General features: G+C 44.5%; 1 protein-coding gene across 4 annotated transcripts in view; it reads left to right on the top strand.

Annotated features, from left to right (window-relative positions):
- Positions 1-328: 328 nt before the first annotated feature.
- Positions 329-18,982, top strand: part of LARS2 (leucyl-tRNA synthetase 2, mitochondrial) — a 185,223-nt gene continuing 166,569 nt past the window's right edge. For 2 of the 4 annotated variants that reach the window (XM_087945568.1, XM_026678478.2), the window contains exons 1-2: positions 329-421; positions 1,543-1,794. In XM_087945568.1, the coding sequence (XP_087801694.1) occupies positions 1,567-1,794 (228 nt within the window). In that variant the 5' untranslated portion in view covers positions 329-421; positions 1,543-1,566. The remainder of the gene's footprint in view (positions 422-1,542; positions 1,795-18,982) is intronic. The other 2 variants (XM_087945571.1, XM_087945569.1) reach the window with 2 other exon arrangements.

The raw sequence follows: 18,982 nt of genomic DNA, 5'->3' as shown, positions 1-18,982 counted from the left end.
CCGCAATTAAAACGTAGTTTGGGATCCTGGCAAGAAAGAACGTACACAAGTATTTTCGAAGAACAGAAACGTAATAAAGTAGGGGAAACAGTTTGAACTATCTAGAAAGCATTTTCCTTTAGGAAGTATTTCTCCCTAGAATAAGGAAAAAGAGGAAAAGGAGGGGGGAGAGCAAGCTAAACATTTCAAACCACATTTTTTCCTAGGTCTCCCGAGACTCCAATCTAGTCGAATCAAGGCCCAACCCTTTCTCAAAGAGCACAGGTTTTCTAATCCTCCTATCAAGTTACTGGGGTGGTTGTGCGCCTGCGCGAGCCGGCCTTTTATTACTCGCCGAAGGAGGAGCACAAAGTAAGATGGCAGCGCCCATACTGGTTGATGTGTTCCTGGACATGTGAACCACGCTCCTTCCTATTCCTTTGTAAGTACTGCTCTAAAAACGTTGCTTCTCTTCCTCTACTTGCAACATTCTCTCCTCCCACCCCAAGTTACCAAGTTTAAGAATCGCGGCTCTAGATACCTTAGGTTTCCTACTCCTGCTCAAGACAGTACTGCAATTTAATTTTTTAGTTGAAGAGGCCCGGAAGTATTAATATAATTATAAGGACATGTATTCTAAATTTGACACAAAAAGTAATTTATAGCCTGTGGGATTATTCTGTATTATAACATTCAACTGCGCTTAATATATATGGCTGTTTAGTACATTATAAGCAGATTAACTAAAATGGTCATGAATGTAAATCAGATGAAATCAAATTTCAGTGATCGGTTGAATGCGTCTCACAGACGCAAATGGCACCTGCAATTTTTTCCTTTCATATATATCTGTGTACTTGCTATATTCCTGCTGGACTTTTGTCTCTATTTTCTGCTGTAATGAAAAAGGGTTGTATAACTAGGAAATTCAATATTCAATTGTGAATTCTCTATATTTACAAACAATCTTTTAGTAGAGTAAAAACTTAAAGGTAGATTTCAACAGCAATTAATATGAGAATTATCATTTATACTTTTTCAATTTGTGATTCTGAAGTGTTAAACTCATTTCAAGAGGTGTCCTCAACATGTAAATTTTAACTAACAAACATTCCTTTGCATTTTGTGGCACACTGCCAATATTTATTATATTTACAGGATTATAGGTGAACAAATTTCATGAAAGCACAATTACAGTAGAGTTGTATTGATATGCCTGCAATTAATTATTTTGTTTGTTTTAAATGTATTCTCATTTCCATAGAAAATATTGCACAGCAATAATGTTTAGAAAATATGCAATAACTTATAACATCAGTTTGCTTATTTTGTTGCCTTTTGACTCAAATATGCTTTATTATAATAACACAGTTCCATCTAGCCCAATCAAAGTATTAATAAAGACTGATGTATAGATAGATTGTAAACCTATGATATATTTGAAAAAAGTTTTGCTATTAAAAATTCTCCAAAAAGTACAATATTTTTTAAAAACTAAATGAATCCATCTTCTCCTAAGACCTAATTATTACTGAAATAAAAATTACTTCCTGTCTTCAATAGGATTGCCAACATATTCTGCACAGAATGTTCCGTTGCAATACGGTATTTTTGTATCCATGTTGGAGAAGACAACTGAATGGAGTACTAGACCCAACTAAATGGCAGAATAGGCGAATCCTAAGATGGAGCAGAACTATTTTTAGTGAAACAGGAAAGTGGGAACAAAATTATACATCAGAGACCAGGAAGAAAGTTGAAAATTGGTGGTGTTCAAGAATAAAGGAATCATTCAGCAAAATCACAGAAACAGATGTAAGTGTTGCAACAACAATCAAGATTACATGTTTAAAAGATATTGTTTTTCTTCTCCCAATTACATATGAAGCCAGTTTGGTCTAGTGATTAAGGCAACAGGCTAGAAAACCAGGAGACTATAAGTTCTATTCCCTTCTTAGGCACAAACCAGGTGTGTGATTTGGGCTAGTCCCTTTTTCTTACCCCTAGGAAGAAGAAATGGCACACAATTTCCAAATAACCTTGTCAACCCCCCCCCCCCCCTTTACAGGAATTAGTCAAGGTAGCCACCAGGAGTCAACACTGATTAGGAAATACAAAAACAAACACATTTAATTTAATTCATTCATTCATTTCCAGGAGTCAACACTGATTCAAAAGTATTAAATGTGTTTGTTTATGAAAATTTATACAGCTGCCCAACTCACTCTCAGTGACTGGGCAGCTTACAAAGATAAAAATCCAATATAAAATAATAAAAAGCAATAATCCCCCCACCAGCAACAATCAGTCAGTCAATAAGCTACTTATGTGCTTCATCCCACTCTGGGTTCCCCAGGCCCATTGGCAAAACCAGGTCTTCAGGGTCTTGCAAAGAGACCTCCTTAGGAGAGGGGACCTACAGCATTCTTTGCCTTCCATTCTGTGAATCAGGTACCAGGAGAAAATGCTCCTTCAAATAACCAGGTCCCAAGTATTATAGAGTTTTAACGGTGACAACCAATACCTTGAATTGGACCCAGAAGCAAATTGGCAGCCAATGCAGCTCCTGCAGGAGAGATGGCACATGTGCACACATAGACCTATGCAAAACCATGTGGATTGCTGAACCAATTGAAGTTTCCAGATACTTTTCAAGGGTAGCTCATATAGAGTGTGTTACAATAGTCAAAACAAGAGGTGACTTGGGCATGATTGATTGTAAGCAGGGATTGTTGAGCCAGAAAAGTTTGTAACGGGTGCATAAGTTGCAGTTGTGCAAATGCCTTCCTGGCCATGACTGCTGTCTGCTTCCTTAACAGGATTAGTGAATCCAGGAGAATGCCCAGATTATGCACTGGGCTTGACTGGGGCAGTGCTACCACATCCAAGATCAAAAGATGAAATTTTCTATGGACCAAAGAACTCAAAATGCCAAGTCATTGCATCTTGCCAGAGTTCAGTTTCAGTTTGTCTCCATCCAGCCTTAATAGTCTCCAAGCACTGTGAAAAAAAGATTATGGCATCGCTTAACTCAGTGTGAGCCAAGACACATAGTTGAATGTCACCAGTACATTGATGATATCTTAGCCCAACTTTAAGACTTTGCTGGCTGAGGAATTCTGGGAGTTGAAGTCCACAAGTCTTAAAGTTGCTAAGGTTGGAGACTCCTGTCTTAGTCCATAGTGGTGGATGATCTCATCCATTGGCTTCATGTAGATGTTAAACAGAAGTGGAGAAATTTCTAAGGCCTGTAGAACACTGCAAAGCAGGAGATGAGGTCCAGACCTTTTGTTTCCTATCAGCACTGACTGACTGCAACTATAGAGGAAGGAAGTGAACCAGGACAACACAGAGCCCCCACCCCCATCCCCAAAGCTACTCCAGAAAAATACCATGGTTGATAATATCAAAGGCCACTGAGGGGTCAAGTAGAGTATGGGTGGATGCATTATTCCCATCCCACTCCCACTAGAAGTCATCAAAATGACCTCTAGTGGCCAATGCTGTTTTCCATCCCATGTCCTGAATCCTGATTGGAAAGGATCTAGATCAGTGGTTCCCAACCTTTTTTTCGCCCCGCACCCCTAAAGAAATTTCACTCGAACCTCGCACCCCCTGAAATTTAGACTTTAGGAACTACTGAACGCGTTAAATATATGGTAGAATTGAATCTTTTCAGCTATGTATGTGAGGGCCACTAAATAACGATACTTAACTCTAAAATGAAAACAAAGTTAATCCATTGCATAATAAATAAAAATGCCAACATATAGCCAATATCCTATTATTTACCTGGACTTTTCTCGCACCCCCTGGAATATCGTCTCGCACCCCTAGGGGGTGATCTAGATAATCCATTTCCAGAAACCTCTGGAGCTACCACACAATCACTTTCTCAACAACCTTCCCCAGAAAGGGAAGATTGGAGACGGGACAAAGATTATACTAGAGTTTAGCAATGAATTCTTAAGAAGAGGGTCGACTAATGTCTTTAAGTCCTGGACATATCCCTCTTCCTACAAGGAAGCATTAATTACTGCCAGAACCCACTTACATGTCACCTCTTGAGAAACTTTCACAAGCCAGGAGGGGCATGGATCTAAAATACAAATGGTTTGCACATATACTCCTTAGGATCCTGTGCACTCTTCAGGTGCAACAGGATCAAACTGTTCCCAGATACCTGAGCAGGAACCTGCCCCAGATGCCTCCATTTGATCAGCAGCCATACTGACATTTAATGGGAACAATCCGAGCTATTTTTTCTTCCAGAAAATCAGCAAAATCCTCAGTGTGTCCCTTCAGGTGAACCTCTGTCCTCCTTCACTTGGAGGAGACGGCTCACAAAGAGGGTTGCTGACCAATTATCTGCAGATTCGGTTAGTGCAGAGAAGTACTTATACTTTGCTTCCTGAATCACTGCGAGGTGGGCTTTAATAGCAGCTATTACCTGTGTTCGATCAAATTCATCCCTTGTTTTCTCCCAACAGTGCTCTAGAATGTCTCTTTATCTCTTTCATCCTTCTTAATTTTTTCATAAACCACAGGGGACATGTCTATGTGTTAGGAGAGGTTGCATGGATGCAATCCTATTCATAGCCTCAATCACGTTCCTATTCCTAGTGGTGACTAAGACCTCAGACATACCTTCAGTAATAACCTCCAGTTCTTTCTGAAACCCATCCAAGTCCATTAGTCACCATAGGTCCTGCCTCCAACAGAGGGTATAGTTCTAGAGAACTCATCAGTACCAGACAGTGATCTGTATGGGACAGGGGGGACCAAAGATAGGTCCACCAATTCCCGATCATGTAGGCATTGCTTCAACTAGAACACCAAATCATGTATGCAACTATTATTCTTACTCAGGTTCTGGATGACCTGTGATAGGCTCATGGAAGTAATATTTTCCATGACATCCCAAGCTACCTCTGACCCCACCCCCAGGGATGGCAAATTGAAGTTTCCGAGAACTATAAGCCTGAGGAACTCTACTTACAGTCTGTAGTGAGGTCCAGGAGCCTAGGTGGGAAACTGCAATGTAGCAGGGAGGCTGGTACAACAAGTTGTACCTACTGTTTACTGTTTCTGCATTTCATTGCAATCTTTAAGGCATATCAGTTCTTCCAAATGCTGTTGGAAGAAAAGGAAGAGAAAAGGGAAAGAAAGAAAAAGGGACAGACAAAGAAAGAGTGGGGGGGATGGAAAGAAAGGACAGAAAGAAAAAGAAATAAAGAAGGAGGGAGGGAGGGAGGAGAAAGATAATGAGACATGTATTCTAGTCCAAATCACCTGCTCCAGCAGGTTAGAAGGGAGTGTGTGTGTGTGTGTGTGTGTGTGTGTGTGTGTTTTCTCGTAATTTACCAGTACATTTTGGTTTTGCCTTCTTCAGAATTGGCACTGTAATACATTGGGGAAAAGTAGTGTTTTAGGGTTGAGGTCTGGTCCAATGGATCCTGTTTAAAGCCTCAACAAAATGTGAGAGCTTCCTGATATAGTCTTGAACTTTGCTCTACTTTCCCAATGTGTCTACGGGCTGGTGCCTCGAAATGAACGGATGGGTAGATGGATAGATAAATAGAGAGAGACAGAGGGAGACAGGTAGGTAGGTAGGTAGATATATTGATCAGTAGGTAGGCAGGCAGGTAGGCAGACCTTTTGGATGAATATGGATAGGTAGGTAGGCAGGCAGGCAGACCTTTTGAATGGATGTATGGATAGATAAGTAGATAGGTAAGTAGATAGATATACTGGTAGATAGACAGATATATTGGTAGGTAGGTAGATTGATAGATGGATTGATGTATGGATAGATAGAGTGGTAGGTAGGTAGATAGATATATTGGTAGGTAGGTAGGTAGATATATTGGTAGATTGGTAGGTAGGTAGGTAGGCAAGTAGGTGTGTAGACAGATAGACAGACCTATTGGATAAATGGATAGATAGATATATTGGTAGATAGGTAAGTAGATTGATAGATAGATGGATTGATGGATGGATAGATAGATATATTGGTAGATAGGTAGGTAGATAGATATATTGGTAGGTAGGTAGGTAAGTAGACAGACATACCTTTTGGATTGATGGATGGATAGATAGATATATTGGTAGGTAGGTAGATAGAAAGGCACACAAACAGGCAGGCAGGTACCAGGAAGGCAGGCAGGCAGGTAGTAGGTAGATAGGAAGGCAGGCAGGCAGACAGACAGACAGAATGCAACAGCGGTGGCCCGTTGGGAAAGTAGAGCAAAGCCAGAGTGGCTTTGCTCTACTTTCCCAACATGCCACCACGGCTGCATTTAATGCGCCAGCTCTGCAGGCTCACCCCATTGAGCCCATTGCACCACTCCAGTGCAACAGTTAATGAGTGAGCCTGAATGCAGCGACGACGGCATATTGGGAAAGTAGAGCAAAGCCCCTCTGGCTTTGCTCTACTTTCCCAACGTGCTGCTGCTGCCGCCGCTGCCTGCCCTGGGCTTCCAAAACCCTGCCCTGTACTGGCTCCAGGAAGGAGGGAACAGCACCGCCCTCTACTACTTGAGTGCCCCAGGGGGGGCAGCTTGGGAGGCTGATCCCTGGCGGGAGGGGCAGCCTATGAACTTGCTGTCAGGCATGGCAACTACAAAGAGGGGCGGGCTTGGCTGAGTGGGATCCTAGATATTGGGCATGTTGTCAAAAAACCCCTTCCTCTGCCTCCCCCCAGATGATCCACGGATGCCATTGACTGTTACACTGGAGTGGTGCACGGGGCTCAATGGGCTGAGCCTGCAGAGCCGGTGCCTCAAATGCAGCAATGGCAGCACGTTGGGAAAGTAGAGCAAAGCCACTCTGGCTTTCCTCTACTTTCCCAATGTGCCGCCTCTGCCACATTCGAGGCACCGGCTCTGGAGCAGTGCAACAGTCAATGGGGTGAGCCGGCGGGACCGGCGCCCTCCTGCCACCTCTTAGCGCCCCCTGCCAGCCCCCTGCCTCTTAGCGCCCCCTAAGGCATCCCACCGCCCACAGGGGGCGGTACTGCCCACTTTGGGAACCACCGTTGTAGATACTACAACAGGTTTGGATTCTGCTATTTCCTAAAGAGTAGAATAGAGGTTGTCATGAAATAAGACAAGCAGAACAGAAAATACAAGTATGCAACCTTATTTTGCTTTGAATCAAAAGTTTATTTCATGAGCAATTTGGAACATGAAAGCCATCAAAATACAAACAACAATTCAGTAAGATAATACTTACATCAACAGCTCATTGCAGTGAGGTCCAGAGATAATAGCTAGATCCAGCAAGGAGCAGCTACCTTCAGTGGCCATGATTTGAGATAAAAACGCCTTCTTATATAGTCTTTTCTCTACATCTCTTCTGTTCATCTGGAAGATTACCAGGGCAACTTCCTCATTCACTGTGCCATCCTGTTGCTTGGCATTTATTTGAAAATCTCTTGCCATCTGCACTTTTTGGTTCCGTATTCTTGTAATGTTCCAGACAGTTATATCCAAAATATTGAATTGAATTGCAACTATTAGTTTTACACAATTGCAGATTATAAATTTTCCCTTAGTTTGCATCTTTTACCAAGTTAATGCTTTAATATACTATCATATAAGAAGCAGTAAAAGCCAGGTTCAGAGCTAGGAAGCATAGACACAGAGAGTTAAGGATCTCACCTCACACTCCCTCCTGTTTGTCCTTCCAGGACAACACTATAATGGCTATAAGGTTGCCAGATTTCCTGATATAGGTCATACATCCCTCATATAAGATGAAAGAGGACAGCTACTTTGATTAAATTGTTACAAAGTAATATTCTAGTGGCATGGCAAATGAGCAGGCTGAAATAAGGGTTCATTTAATCAGGATAGAAATCAAGGCGTTTCTTCATAGTGGCATATTTGTGGTCTTCTGAGCGTATTGTGAGGTGTCCTATTGTCCCTCTCAGAGGAAAAGGACCTAGTTGAAGGTGCTCTGCTTACTTCCAACAAAGAGGAACTCCCCATTTCACCTGCTACTGCATGAGCAATGATAGTTATAAGAGGAAGAGGAGTGGCTTTAGCAATTATGGTGGAGATACATATTTTCATTATAATAATGATGATACATAACAGGAACACAACAGCCAAAATAGATATTAAGAAGAGTAAAAAAAAATTCTGCTATACCAGAAAAGACTCCGCTGAGTAATTCTAAGAATCCTCCTTCAGCGAAGGATCCATAAGGGGTGACAGGACCTGATTTATAATCAATAACAGCCTGGCAAAGTTTATTGATGTTGGCAAATAAGATGAAGTTTCTATCTGGAATATATACACAGCATGAGGATCCTACTTGTTCACAAATTCCATCTTAGCAAGCACCATATCAAGAACGAATCTGTTTTGTAAAACAGTAGTTCTCATTGCAGAGATTTCAGCTTCTATTATCTCGAATCCTATGGCAGTGGTATTGTCAGTGGTTTTAAGAAGCAGAGACAATATTTTGCATTGTTCCCACAGCATAATAATTCCTAATTGAGGGATAAGAGAACCAAATAATCTGTTCTACCCACTGGTCAGAGATGTGGCATCTGCTAAAAGACCACACTTTTGTCGGGGAAAGGGTACTGTAGGGCTATGAAGGTCTTGAGGTTCCATCACAGGGAGTAGAATTGATGCCAATTTTTGGAATAATCTACTTGGTGACAGTGATCCACTTAGTGACTTAATTCACTTAGTGATGGTGTCAGCGTTCAGGGAGGAGAAGCTAAAAAAAACAACAAGAAAAGGAATCAGGAGAAGATGATGACTCAGATATGAAGCAAGAGAGGGTTGAAACACAAGAGCAGTCAGTGACACACAGGTCAGAGTGATGGAACAAGGGGATTCTACCTGACAGGTATTCTGCTAGTGAAGTAAAGGTGTGTAATGTGTGGTATGAGACAAGAAACTATCAGGAACTATTGGCGGAACTTTCAGTTGTGTTTCCGTCGTGTCGGAGCAGAATCTGCGATTGTGTGTGGTTTTGCACTGTGCTCACTTGTTGGAGGGTCCCAAACAGGACCAGAGCCACCCTGTAGGAGTGGTGAAAAAAGAAGGACCACCTGGAGGGTTGAGGGGAGCCGTATCTCTCCTCCCTGACAAGGTAAATCCTCTCCAAAGACAAGTTTTAGCGGTGGTCAAAAATGGCCACCATGAAGACAGGAGGCAGTTTGGGAAACTAAGACTGTGCTGGAGTGGTGAAGTTGTGAGCGGTGTGTGAACCAGGCGAAATACATGGTACCCAGGAATTAAGAAAAAGATACTTTCTCCTGGGAGCCATTTGGATCATCCAGAGAGTGGGAGGTGCTTCAGTCTGCGTCGTTGTAGGCTGAGCTTAATTACTGAGGATTGCTCCGCCCTTCACCACGTGGCTGCCTTGCAATCCCCAGTTTACGCTCAGCCTTCGTGAGATTAGGCTGTTCATTTCTCCACTCTGGCCGATTCAAGTTCCTTTTTAACAACTATAGAAAAGAAAATTTCCCTTCAGGTTTGCCTTGCGTTTCGGTTCTCCTTAGCCTCTGCGCAATTGGGGTGGCTATAGCAGGGGAGTGCGTTCTTCGCCCCCAGGGGGGATAGGGAGCGGGCAGCTTCGCGCTCCGGCGCCAATCCTCCCCCTTCCATTCGGCTCCTTTCCTGCCGCTTTTCGCGCCGCTATTGTAGCGGCTCCACTCGATCGCGCTGATAAGCGCAGCTGGTGATCCCCCCCACCGTGAACGCTGATCGCCCCAAAAAGGGGCGAAAAATTGTCTCGCTGCCTCTCGGCCTCCAGGTTTGCCGGAGAGGCTTAGTCTTGCCCTGAGCGGCCCGTTTTTAAAGGGATCGTGGGCGGCCGCCATTTTGGGCGCCGCCACGTGTTTCGGGCGCTTTCTAACAGGCCTCTGCGACTGCGAAGAGACTAGTCTTCTAATCATAGGCCTCCCAGCCTGTGAGAACTTACTGCATTCTTAGATATTGGCAAATTGTTGGCTTTCCGCAGCAGCTCAGGGCAGGGAATTGCAGCCTATCCCTCCCGATGGTTGCCTGGGAGCTCCAGCTGCCAGAGGCCTCACTCCAGCCTCAGGCGTTCATTTGGACAATTGGAGAATTTAACACCGTATCTGGGGTCACTCCCTCCTGGGAGCGCTGAACAGGTCCCGGTTTATTACTTGTCAAAAAGTATTAATAATAATAATAATAATAATAATAATAATAATAATAATAATAATAATAATAATAAATAAATAAATATATACATATACATACCCTGTTTCTCCAAAAATACGGCCTCCCCCAATAGGAAGTCCCAGCATATTTTATAAGCATAAAATGAAATTAAGCCCCTCCCCCCAAATTAAGGCCTATATTAAAACATGCAAAATGGGGGGGAATGGTGGGGGGGGGGGCTTGCCATTAGGAAGTACTTTTGTTGCACACCTGGATATGGTGCTGCCTACGTTGACCCCGATACGAAGTGCCCCACCAACGCCGAGGTCAACATCCAAGCCGTCGCCGCCCGCCCACCCAAAGATGCAAGGGGGGGGAATTAAGTCACCCCCGAAAAGACGCCCTAGCCATTTTTTCAGGGCTCAAAACAAAATAAGACCCGGCCTTATTATATGAGAAACACAGTATATATGTTTTCTGAGGTATATATATATATATATATTTTTTCATATATATTATTGGTACTTGGCAATAACGCATTACCAATACTGATTGGATTTCATATACATTGTCTATACGCACGTGTATATTTATATCAATAATTATAACAGCAATAATATTGTAGAATTTATATATCTAAATTCCAAAAGGGGGCGCGGGCCGGCTGAAAGGACACCCGGCCTTGTTGTAGGCCAAACCCTTGGCGAGTCAACCGCCTTAAATTGGAGCTATAGTCCTTTCTTCTATAATGGCAGATGACAATTCTGCTACAGGCTCTTCTTTGAAGGCCAGATCTAAGTCCTACCACCTGCGCAGACAGGCTAAGGAAGCCCCTAAGGAAACTTCCAAGGCTTCTCAGAGAGACGCCCTAAGGCGTCATAGGGCACTGGAGAAAGAATTTGACAGGCGATCTAGAGAGGCACAACCAGTGCCCCCAGCCCTCCCACCCTCCCTTCCTTCTACCTCCAGACACCCCCCCTCCCCCAGATTGTTCTTCCCTCTCCAGGCGCAGCTTATCCCAGGGACACCAGGTCCCCGAACCAACGACCAGACGGACGCCCGAAGCTACTTTCACGCCCACGGCCGCTGGTCTGCGCCAGGAGGAGGCCGCCACTGTCGAGATCCCTGCGCACATGCAGGCATGGATGGAACGGGCTATCCGCCAGGGGATAGCAGAGGGCCTTCAACAGATGTCCAGGTCCGGTCCCCCCTCGATGGCGCCCGAACACGACTCGCCATCAGTCAGGTCCTCGCCTAGATTGGACCCTACCCATGGTCAGGTACCTTTATGGGGGCACAGCCTCCTCCCAGAAGGAGAAATGGAGGAGGCTATAGAGGACCTGGATAAGTTCGGGGAGGAGGAGGATCTTGAATGGGGGTCTACACAAGGGGAACCCCTATCGGAGATAGACTCGATGGAAGGAGACATGTCCGAGGACGAGGGCCTCACTCCCGATCAACCCACCTTTCTGGGTTTGTTCAAGCCACACATGCTTAAATCACTACTCTTTAAGGCCAAGAACATTTCTGGCCTGTTGGTAGAGTCCTCTCCGGCTCTCCCCGCCCCGGCAGAGGGACAAGAGGATGCCATTTTTAGGCAGCCCGTGGTGGAGGCGGAGGTTATTCCGGCCCCACCCATATTCCACGACCTAGTTTCAGACCAATTGGACTCTACAAGAGCCCCCCCTGCCCCATCCAGCCAGGACAAGAGGTTTTTTAACCTCGAGCCGAGCTTTTGCAACTTGCTTAACACTCCCGAGGTAGACGAGCCCATCGTTGGTTTAGTATCCTCGTCCTCCCCCAGTGACCCCCTGAAAGCCCTGAAACCCGAGGACAAAAGGTCCGAACTGGCCTTACGTAGGGCTCATCAGGCTGACACCTGGGCCATTAGATCGGCCACGGCCGCTTCCTTTTTCACCAGGTCCTCGATCCGGTGGCTCCACCAACTGAAACAGCATGTTCCCCCTCTAACACAAGGGCACATCAGGACATCGCAAAGTTGGGGCGCAGCAGAATTCTCGGCCGACGCCACCTACCACGCGGTGAAGTTCTCCGCCCGAGCGATATCCTCTCACGTTACAGCTCGCCGCCTGCTCTGGCTCAAGCACTGGCAGGCGGACATAAAAAACAGGGTTAAGCTGGCCACTGCCCCCATTAAGGGGACAGACTCTTTGGCGCCGCCCTGAGCCATTGCTATCCGAAACCCGAAGTAAGAAAAATTTCTTCCCCCTTTTTCGGAGGTCAGAGTCAAGAGCCTCCCAGCCCTTTCGGAGAGGTCCCTCCCGACCCTTCTACCAGTCACCTTTCCAGCCCAGGTATCCGAGACCCCCCTCCTTCCGGCCATTCCAGCCCCAGGATCGAGCCGATCCAGGTGACAGGAACAGGAGGGGCGGCAGCTACAGACGTCCCTTCAGGGGCTCCAGAGGGAAGCCCTTCCGGCGCACCAGATAGACCTCGTCCCTCCCTTCCCATCGGCGGACGCCTCAAGCATTTCGCTGACCGATGGGATTCCTCCACTTCCAATGCCTGGTTCCGGGACACCATCAGACTTGGTCTCGCGCTTGAATTCCAGCGCACCCCCCAATGACTTCTTTATGGCATCCCCCCCTTCGAGGGACCCCACTAAACGCAACTTAATGGATTCAGCCGTTCAGCATCTCTTTAGCATACAGGCCATACAACCCGTCCCACCATCCCAGCGGGGGCAGGGGTTTTACTCCCACCTCTTCGTGGTCCCCAAATCCTCAGGGGGATGGAGGGCTATTCTAGACCTGAAACGCCTCAACCGTTACCTGATTTACCGCAGGTTTAAGATGCACACCCTACAGTCCATTCTCCTGGGCATCAGACAGGGGGATTGGCTAGCCTTTATAGACCTTCAGAGGTGTATCTCCACATTCCAATCCGGCCCTCCCATTCCATATTCCTCAGATTCTGCTACAACCACCACCACTTCCAATATGTGGCTCTTCCCTTTGGGTTGGCCTCTACCCCGAGGACCTTCACTAGGGTCCTCGCGGCTCTGGTGGCCCACCTCAGGAACCTCCCGGTTCGTCTCCATTGTTACCTGGATGACATCCTCATCCTGTCCCACTCTAGACTCCAAGCAGAGAAGGATGTCAGAGCTACCCTCTCTGCCCTCCAAGACCATAGGTTTCTGGTAAACTGGAAAAAGAGCCAACTGTTACCATCTACACGGATCACCCACTTGGGGGCCGTCATTGACTCAGTTTGGGGAAAGGTTTTCCCTTCCTCGGAAAGATTCCTTAGCATTCAGGAAACCATCAAACACATCAGACGTTCAAGAAGGGTAACACTTTTGGATCTGTCTAAGCTACTAGGTAAAATGGTCTCATGTATTTCCATTGTTCCCTGGGCCCGGTTACACACCAGGTCCCTACAGTGGTTCCTGCTTCCGTTCCAACGGTCCGGGCAGTAGCAATTCAAAAGCCACGGTCAAGGTGCCTTCAAAGGTCCTCACGTCTCTCCTCTGGTGGACCAGTCCCGCCATAAACAAGGGACATGGCCTCAAGGAGCCCCAACGCCTCACCCTCACCACAGACTCCTGCCTGTCCGGAGGGGGCGCTCACATCCACTCGCTTTCGACACAGGGCAGATGGTCTCAGGTAGAACGGGCATGAAGTATAAACTGGTTGGAACTCCGCGCCATCCACCTGGGCCTACGCCACTTCCTCCCTCAGGTACGTGGGCGGCATGTCCTTATACTTACGGACAACATCACCGCCAAGGCCCATGTCAACCGACAAGGGGGCACCGAGTCCATCCGTTTGATGAGAGAGGCCGAGCGCCTCTGCCGTTGGGCGGAGCGCAATCTCCTCTCTCTCAAAGCCGAGCACATCTCAGGGGACTTAAACACCCGAGCAGACTGGTTGAGCAGGACCACGGGGGACCAGTCCGAGTGGCGCCTCCACCGTCACTGTTCAGGGAGGCGACCGGGCTGTTTGGCCTCCCGTCAGTGGACCTCCTCGCATCCCCCCTCAACACACAACTCCCCAGGTTTTTCTCGAGGTACCCCTCCCACGGGGCCGAGAACTACAACGCCCTCCGTTGCCCCTGGCCCACAGGGCTTCTATATGCACTCCCTCCCTTAGCCCTGGTACCCAGGGTCATCCAGAAGCTCATCTCCGAGACAGCAGAACTGATTCTGGTGGCACCCTACTGGCCCAGACGCCCATGGTTCGCGGACCTCCGCAACCTATCGGTGGCCCCTCCCTGGGAAATTCCTCCGAACAGGATATCCCTTCTCAGGGTCCCCTCCAGCACCGGACCCGCAGTGGCTCCAGCTAGCCGTTTGGAGGTTGAGCGGGAACGTTTAAGAAAGGAGCAGTTTTCGGACCAGGTTATTGATACCATCCTAGCCGCCAGGCGACCCTCCACAACCCGAATCTACAATGCCACTTGGAATAGTTTCTGCAAGTGGTGCCAGGGTTTCCAGGTCAACCCGCTTTCACCATCCATAGCTCAAGTGTTGGAATTCCTCCAAGAGGGTCTGAGGAGAGGTCTTTCTCCGAACACCCTGAGGCGTCAGGTCGCAGCCCTTTTCAACCGTCATTGCTTGTGGCAATCTGGGGTCCCTTTCCCTCCACCCTCGCATTAGGGCATTCCTCAGGGGAGCCACTAACCTGTGTTCCCCATCAGTTCACAGATACCCCACCTGGGACCTCAATAAGGTCCTTGTGGCCCTTACCAAACACCCCTTTGAGCCGCTCAGGGAATCCACTCTCCAGTTCCTAACATTCAAAGTTGTGTTTCTGGTGGCCATTACTTCGGCTCGCCGAATATCAGAGATAGCGGCCTTGTCGATGAGGAAGGACCTTTGCATCTTCCATGCCGACCGGATAGTTCTCCGGCCGGATCCTACCTTCTTGCCCAAGGTCAACTCAGCCTTCCACAGGGCACAGGAACTCACACTTCCGAACTTCTGCCCCAATCCCTCGCGGGAAAGGGAGAAGCTTTGGCACACCCTAGATGTAAGACGGGCCCTCTACATTTACATTAAACGTACCCAGCCCTTCAGGAGATCCGAATCCCTATTCCTTTCCTTTCAGCCCAAATCGTTAGGCCACAAAGTGTCCCTGTCAACCATCGGCCGCTGGATTAGAGCTACTATTTCCCAAGCTTACCTGTCCCAGGCCCTGCCCATTCCCAGCGGAATAACGGCACACTCCACCAGAAGTGCTGCTACCTCTGCTGCTTGGGCCACCCAGGCTCCAATTGCTGACATTTGTCGGGCGGCCACTTGGGCCTCCCCTTCTCCCTTTATTAGACATTATAAGATCGACATATTTGCTTCAGGCGGAGGCTTCGTTTGGTGACGAGTCCTCCAGTGAGTCCTCAAGGAACCGCAGAGATTGCGGGACCAGACGGACTCCCTCCGCAGGACAGCCAAGCTTTGGTATGTCCCACTCTCTGGATGATCCGAACGGCTCCCAGGAGAATGGGCGTTGGTTCTTACCTGACACGCCATTTCTCTGGAGCCGTGAGGATCATCCAGCCCCACCCTTATTAAGTTTTCCGTCTGGTGGGGTCTTGTTTCGCCAATGAACCCTTTAGCATAGTAAGATGAGAGCAAGATCTTCTATTCACTCTCGACTTCGCGTAAACTGGGGATTGCAAGGCAGCCACGTGGTGAAGGGCGGAGCAATCCTCAGTAATTAAGCTCAGCCTACAACGATGCAGACTGAAGCACCTCCCACTCTCTGGATGATCCTCACGGCTCCAGAGAAATGGCGTGTCAGGTAAGAACCAACGCCCATTTTATGAAAGATTGTAGAAGCGCTGACCAGAGAGAGAGAGTAAAAAAAATTGTGAAATTGTGAAATTGGCTTTGGACTTTGAAAATAATTAATTTGGAGGTGGAAAATTCAAAGGAAAATATTGGATTACAAAAGACTTGGAAATTAAACTGGATAATTGTTTGGATTTTGGCACTAAATAGGCATAATTAAATTCTGGAATTGAATGTGTTAAAAAGAAATAATAGCTAATAACTGGAATTAATGAAATTAATAAAAGTTTAAAAAGGGGAAAAAGTGGAAAGAAAGGGTGAAACATGGAAATAGAACTGAGACTGCCACCTAATGGTAAAGGAAAAATTTCAGTGACTCTTTGAAAAGTGTTTGGTCTTTTTAGAATTTGAATTTGAAAGGAAATAAAAGGAATTCCATTATTTGGTGACTTTGGGAAAAAACTGGAACAGAAGGAACCTGGAAACAAAGATTTATGGACACTAACTGTTGAAATTAAATATAAAAGATGTTGGTTGTAATAAACTACTGAACAATTGGACTGGACATAAATATTAAAGAAAGGGAGGAAAAAGAAGAAGCGTACAAAATGGGAGAATTATGTGTGGAAATAAAATTGGAACTTCAAAATATGAAGGATTGATGAAAGAAAGCTTGGAAATGTGCAGTATTATACTACAAAAATTAGAAATGTCGATGCAGATTGAAGAACAACAAAGAGAACCAGAGGGGGAAGAATTAAATAAAGAGGAAACCAGCTTTAAAGAACAAGTGGAACAACGAACATTAAAACAGGGGGAAAAAGAATTAAAGCTAAAAACTTGAGGTTTGATGTATTAATTAAAGGGGGAATTGTTTGGAAAATTAAACAAAAGGAAAGGAAACAGCAGAAGAGGAGATTATAGAGGAAAAATCAAGAGAGGGAGTGGGATAAAATAAATAATTGGAATAAGAAATGGAGGGAAATAATAAAGGAAAAAAGGAGAATTAAGAGAAAGGAACTGATTTTTCCCCCCTAAGGATTATTGTTAAACAAGATATAGATTTAATTGAAATAGATATGGAAATGGGAATTTATTATAAGTATATTAATTGATATTTAATAAAGTGATGAATAAAGTTAAAGCTATGAGAGCTATGAGAATTGTAATGGAAAGATTATTATCAATTTCTAAAATTAATTGAATTGATTAATATTTTTGAAACTAAATAGATGATTTAGAATGTAATTAAGGAAAAGAATACCATGCAGAATCTCTCTCAAATATATATATGCATATATGATATTTAGTAGTTAGGGGATTATTGTTATTAATGTAGAATGTAATAATTAAAAATGACTATATTATGATAAATCTTTATAAAGATTTAAACAGAATAAATTGGGGGAGTGTATAAGGCAAACTCAAATTGACAATTAACGGGGACAACTTTTGGATTATTAGAATTAGGATGAAACCTATTGAACAATAAATGGAATAATAGTGTGTGATAAAATTGTAAATGTGACAGATAAAAGTAAATATGTGTAATTAATATAGAAATAAGAATCTTAGATAATATATAAAACAAGATATGAGAATATTTAAAGAAAAATGAAATAAGTTATGATATGAATTGAATAAAAGTGTAATGAATATAAGAATATTTGAGAATATTTAAAGGAAAATGGAATAAGTAATAATAAGATATGAAATTGGATACGAAAGATGAATATGTAACTATGGTCATGTTTGTATTGAAATGTAAAAACCTGGAACCATGTTGTTCACCAAAAGAGATGTTTTCTAAAATATAAAAATAAAAAAATTATTGGGAAAAAAAGGAAGTATGGGCATTACCCAAAACTGAACGAGTGAAGTGGAAAGAAGCTATGGACAAAGAAATTAAATCCATGGATGAACATAAAGTGTTCACATGGATGACTTTGCCACAGGGTTGCAAAGCTATAGGATGTAAATGGGTAAAAAAAAGAAAGCACTACCCAACAATGAGGTCTAATATAAGGCAAGATTAGTAGCACAAGGTTTTTCACAGAGGTAAAATGTGCACTATGATGAGGTATTCGCACCAACTGTAAAGAACGAAAGCTTAAGGTTGGCACCAGTGTTAGCAGCAGCACATGGTCATAAAATTTGGCATTTTGATATAACCACAGCATTCCTCAATGCAGAATTAGAGGAAGAAATTTACATGGTTCAAACACCAGGGTATGAAAATAAAAAGCCTAATACTGTTTATAAATTGAACAAGGCCATTTATGAGCTGAAGCAGTCAGCCAGGAATTGAAATATCTGTTTCAATAGAAATATGGCATTAAAGGGTCTTGGGTTCAAGGGTTGCAAGGCTGATGGTTATATATACTGGAAAGTGACAAGGTGGGGTTTGTCAATTATTAGCATTTGTGGATGAACTTTGTTTCATTGCAAAAGATGTGCCACAGGTAAAAGAATTTGCTAGTCAGAGAAGAAATTTGAATTGAAAAATTTAGGTGAAATACAACATTATTTTAGTGTAGAGATAAAAACACTGAGAAAGGTGGCTATGTTTTCAGTCAAAAGAAGAAAAATTGAACAGCTGTTGGAGAGATATAACATGAAGGATTGTAATTCTGCTCCAACACCTATGAGCACAGATTTTCATACAAATTTGGGTAAGGACAAAAGTGAAGCCTGTGATCAAGAGATATATCAGTCTGCAATAGGGCGCTTGTTATATCTGTCACAGTGCTCCTTACCATACATAGCGTGTGCAGTAAGCATCTTAAGTAGCTTTACTGCTGCACAATTGCATTTGGATGGGTGTAAAAAGGATTCTCAAGTATTTGAAGAAAATTGTGAATTTGGGTCTTCAAATACAGATCTCTGAAGAATTAAAGTTGAATTGTTATGTTGACAATGATTATGCCAATGATGTAAAATCCAGGGAGTCCAATTCTGGGATTGTGGTATTATTTGGAGGAGCTTTAATTGGTTGGGAAGTCCAGAAAACAAACAACTGTAGCAATTTCTACTGTGGAGCAGAATTTATTGCTTTATCTGAACTTTGTTCAGAGGCAACTTGGTATGTACAACTGTTAAAGGA

This window comes from Notechis scutatus, chromosome Z (genome assembly GCF_049901735.1).
Source record: "Notechis scutatus isolate UNSWTSFEM ecotype Mainland chromosome Z, rNotScu1.2, whole genome shotgun sequence".
Taxonomy (NCBI): Eukaryota; Metazoa; Chordata; class Lepidosauria; order Squamata; family Elapidae; genus Notechis; species Notechis scutatus.
Note: the sequence above shows the minus strand (reverse complement) of the source record. Positions and strands in the feature narration are given on the sequence as shown.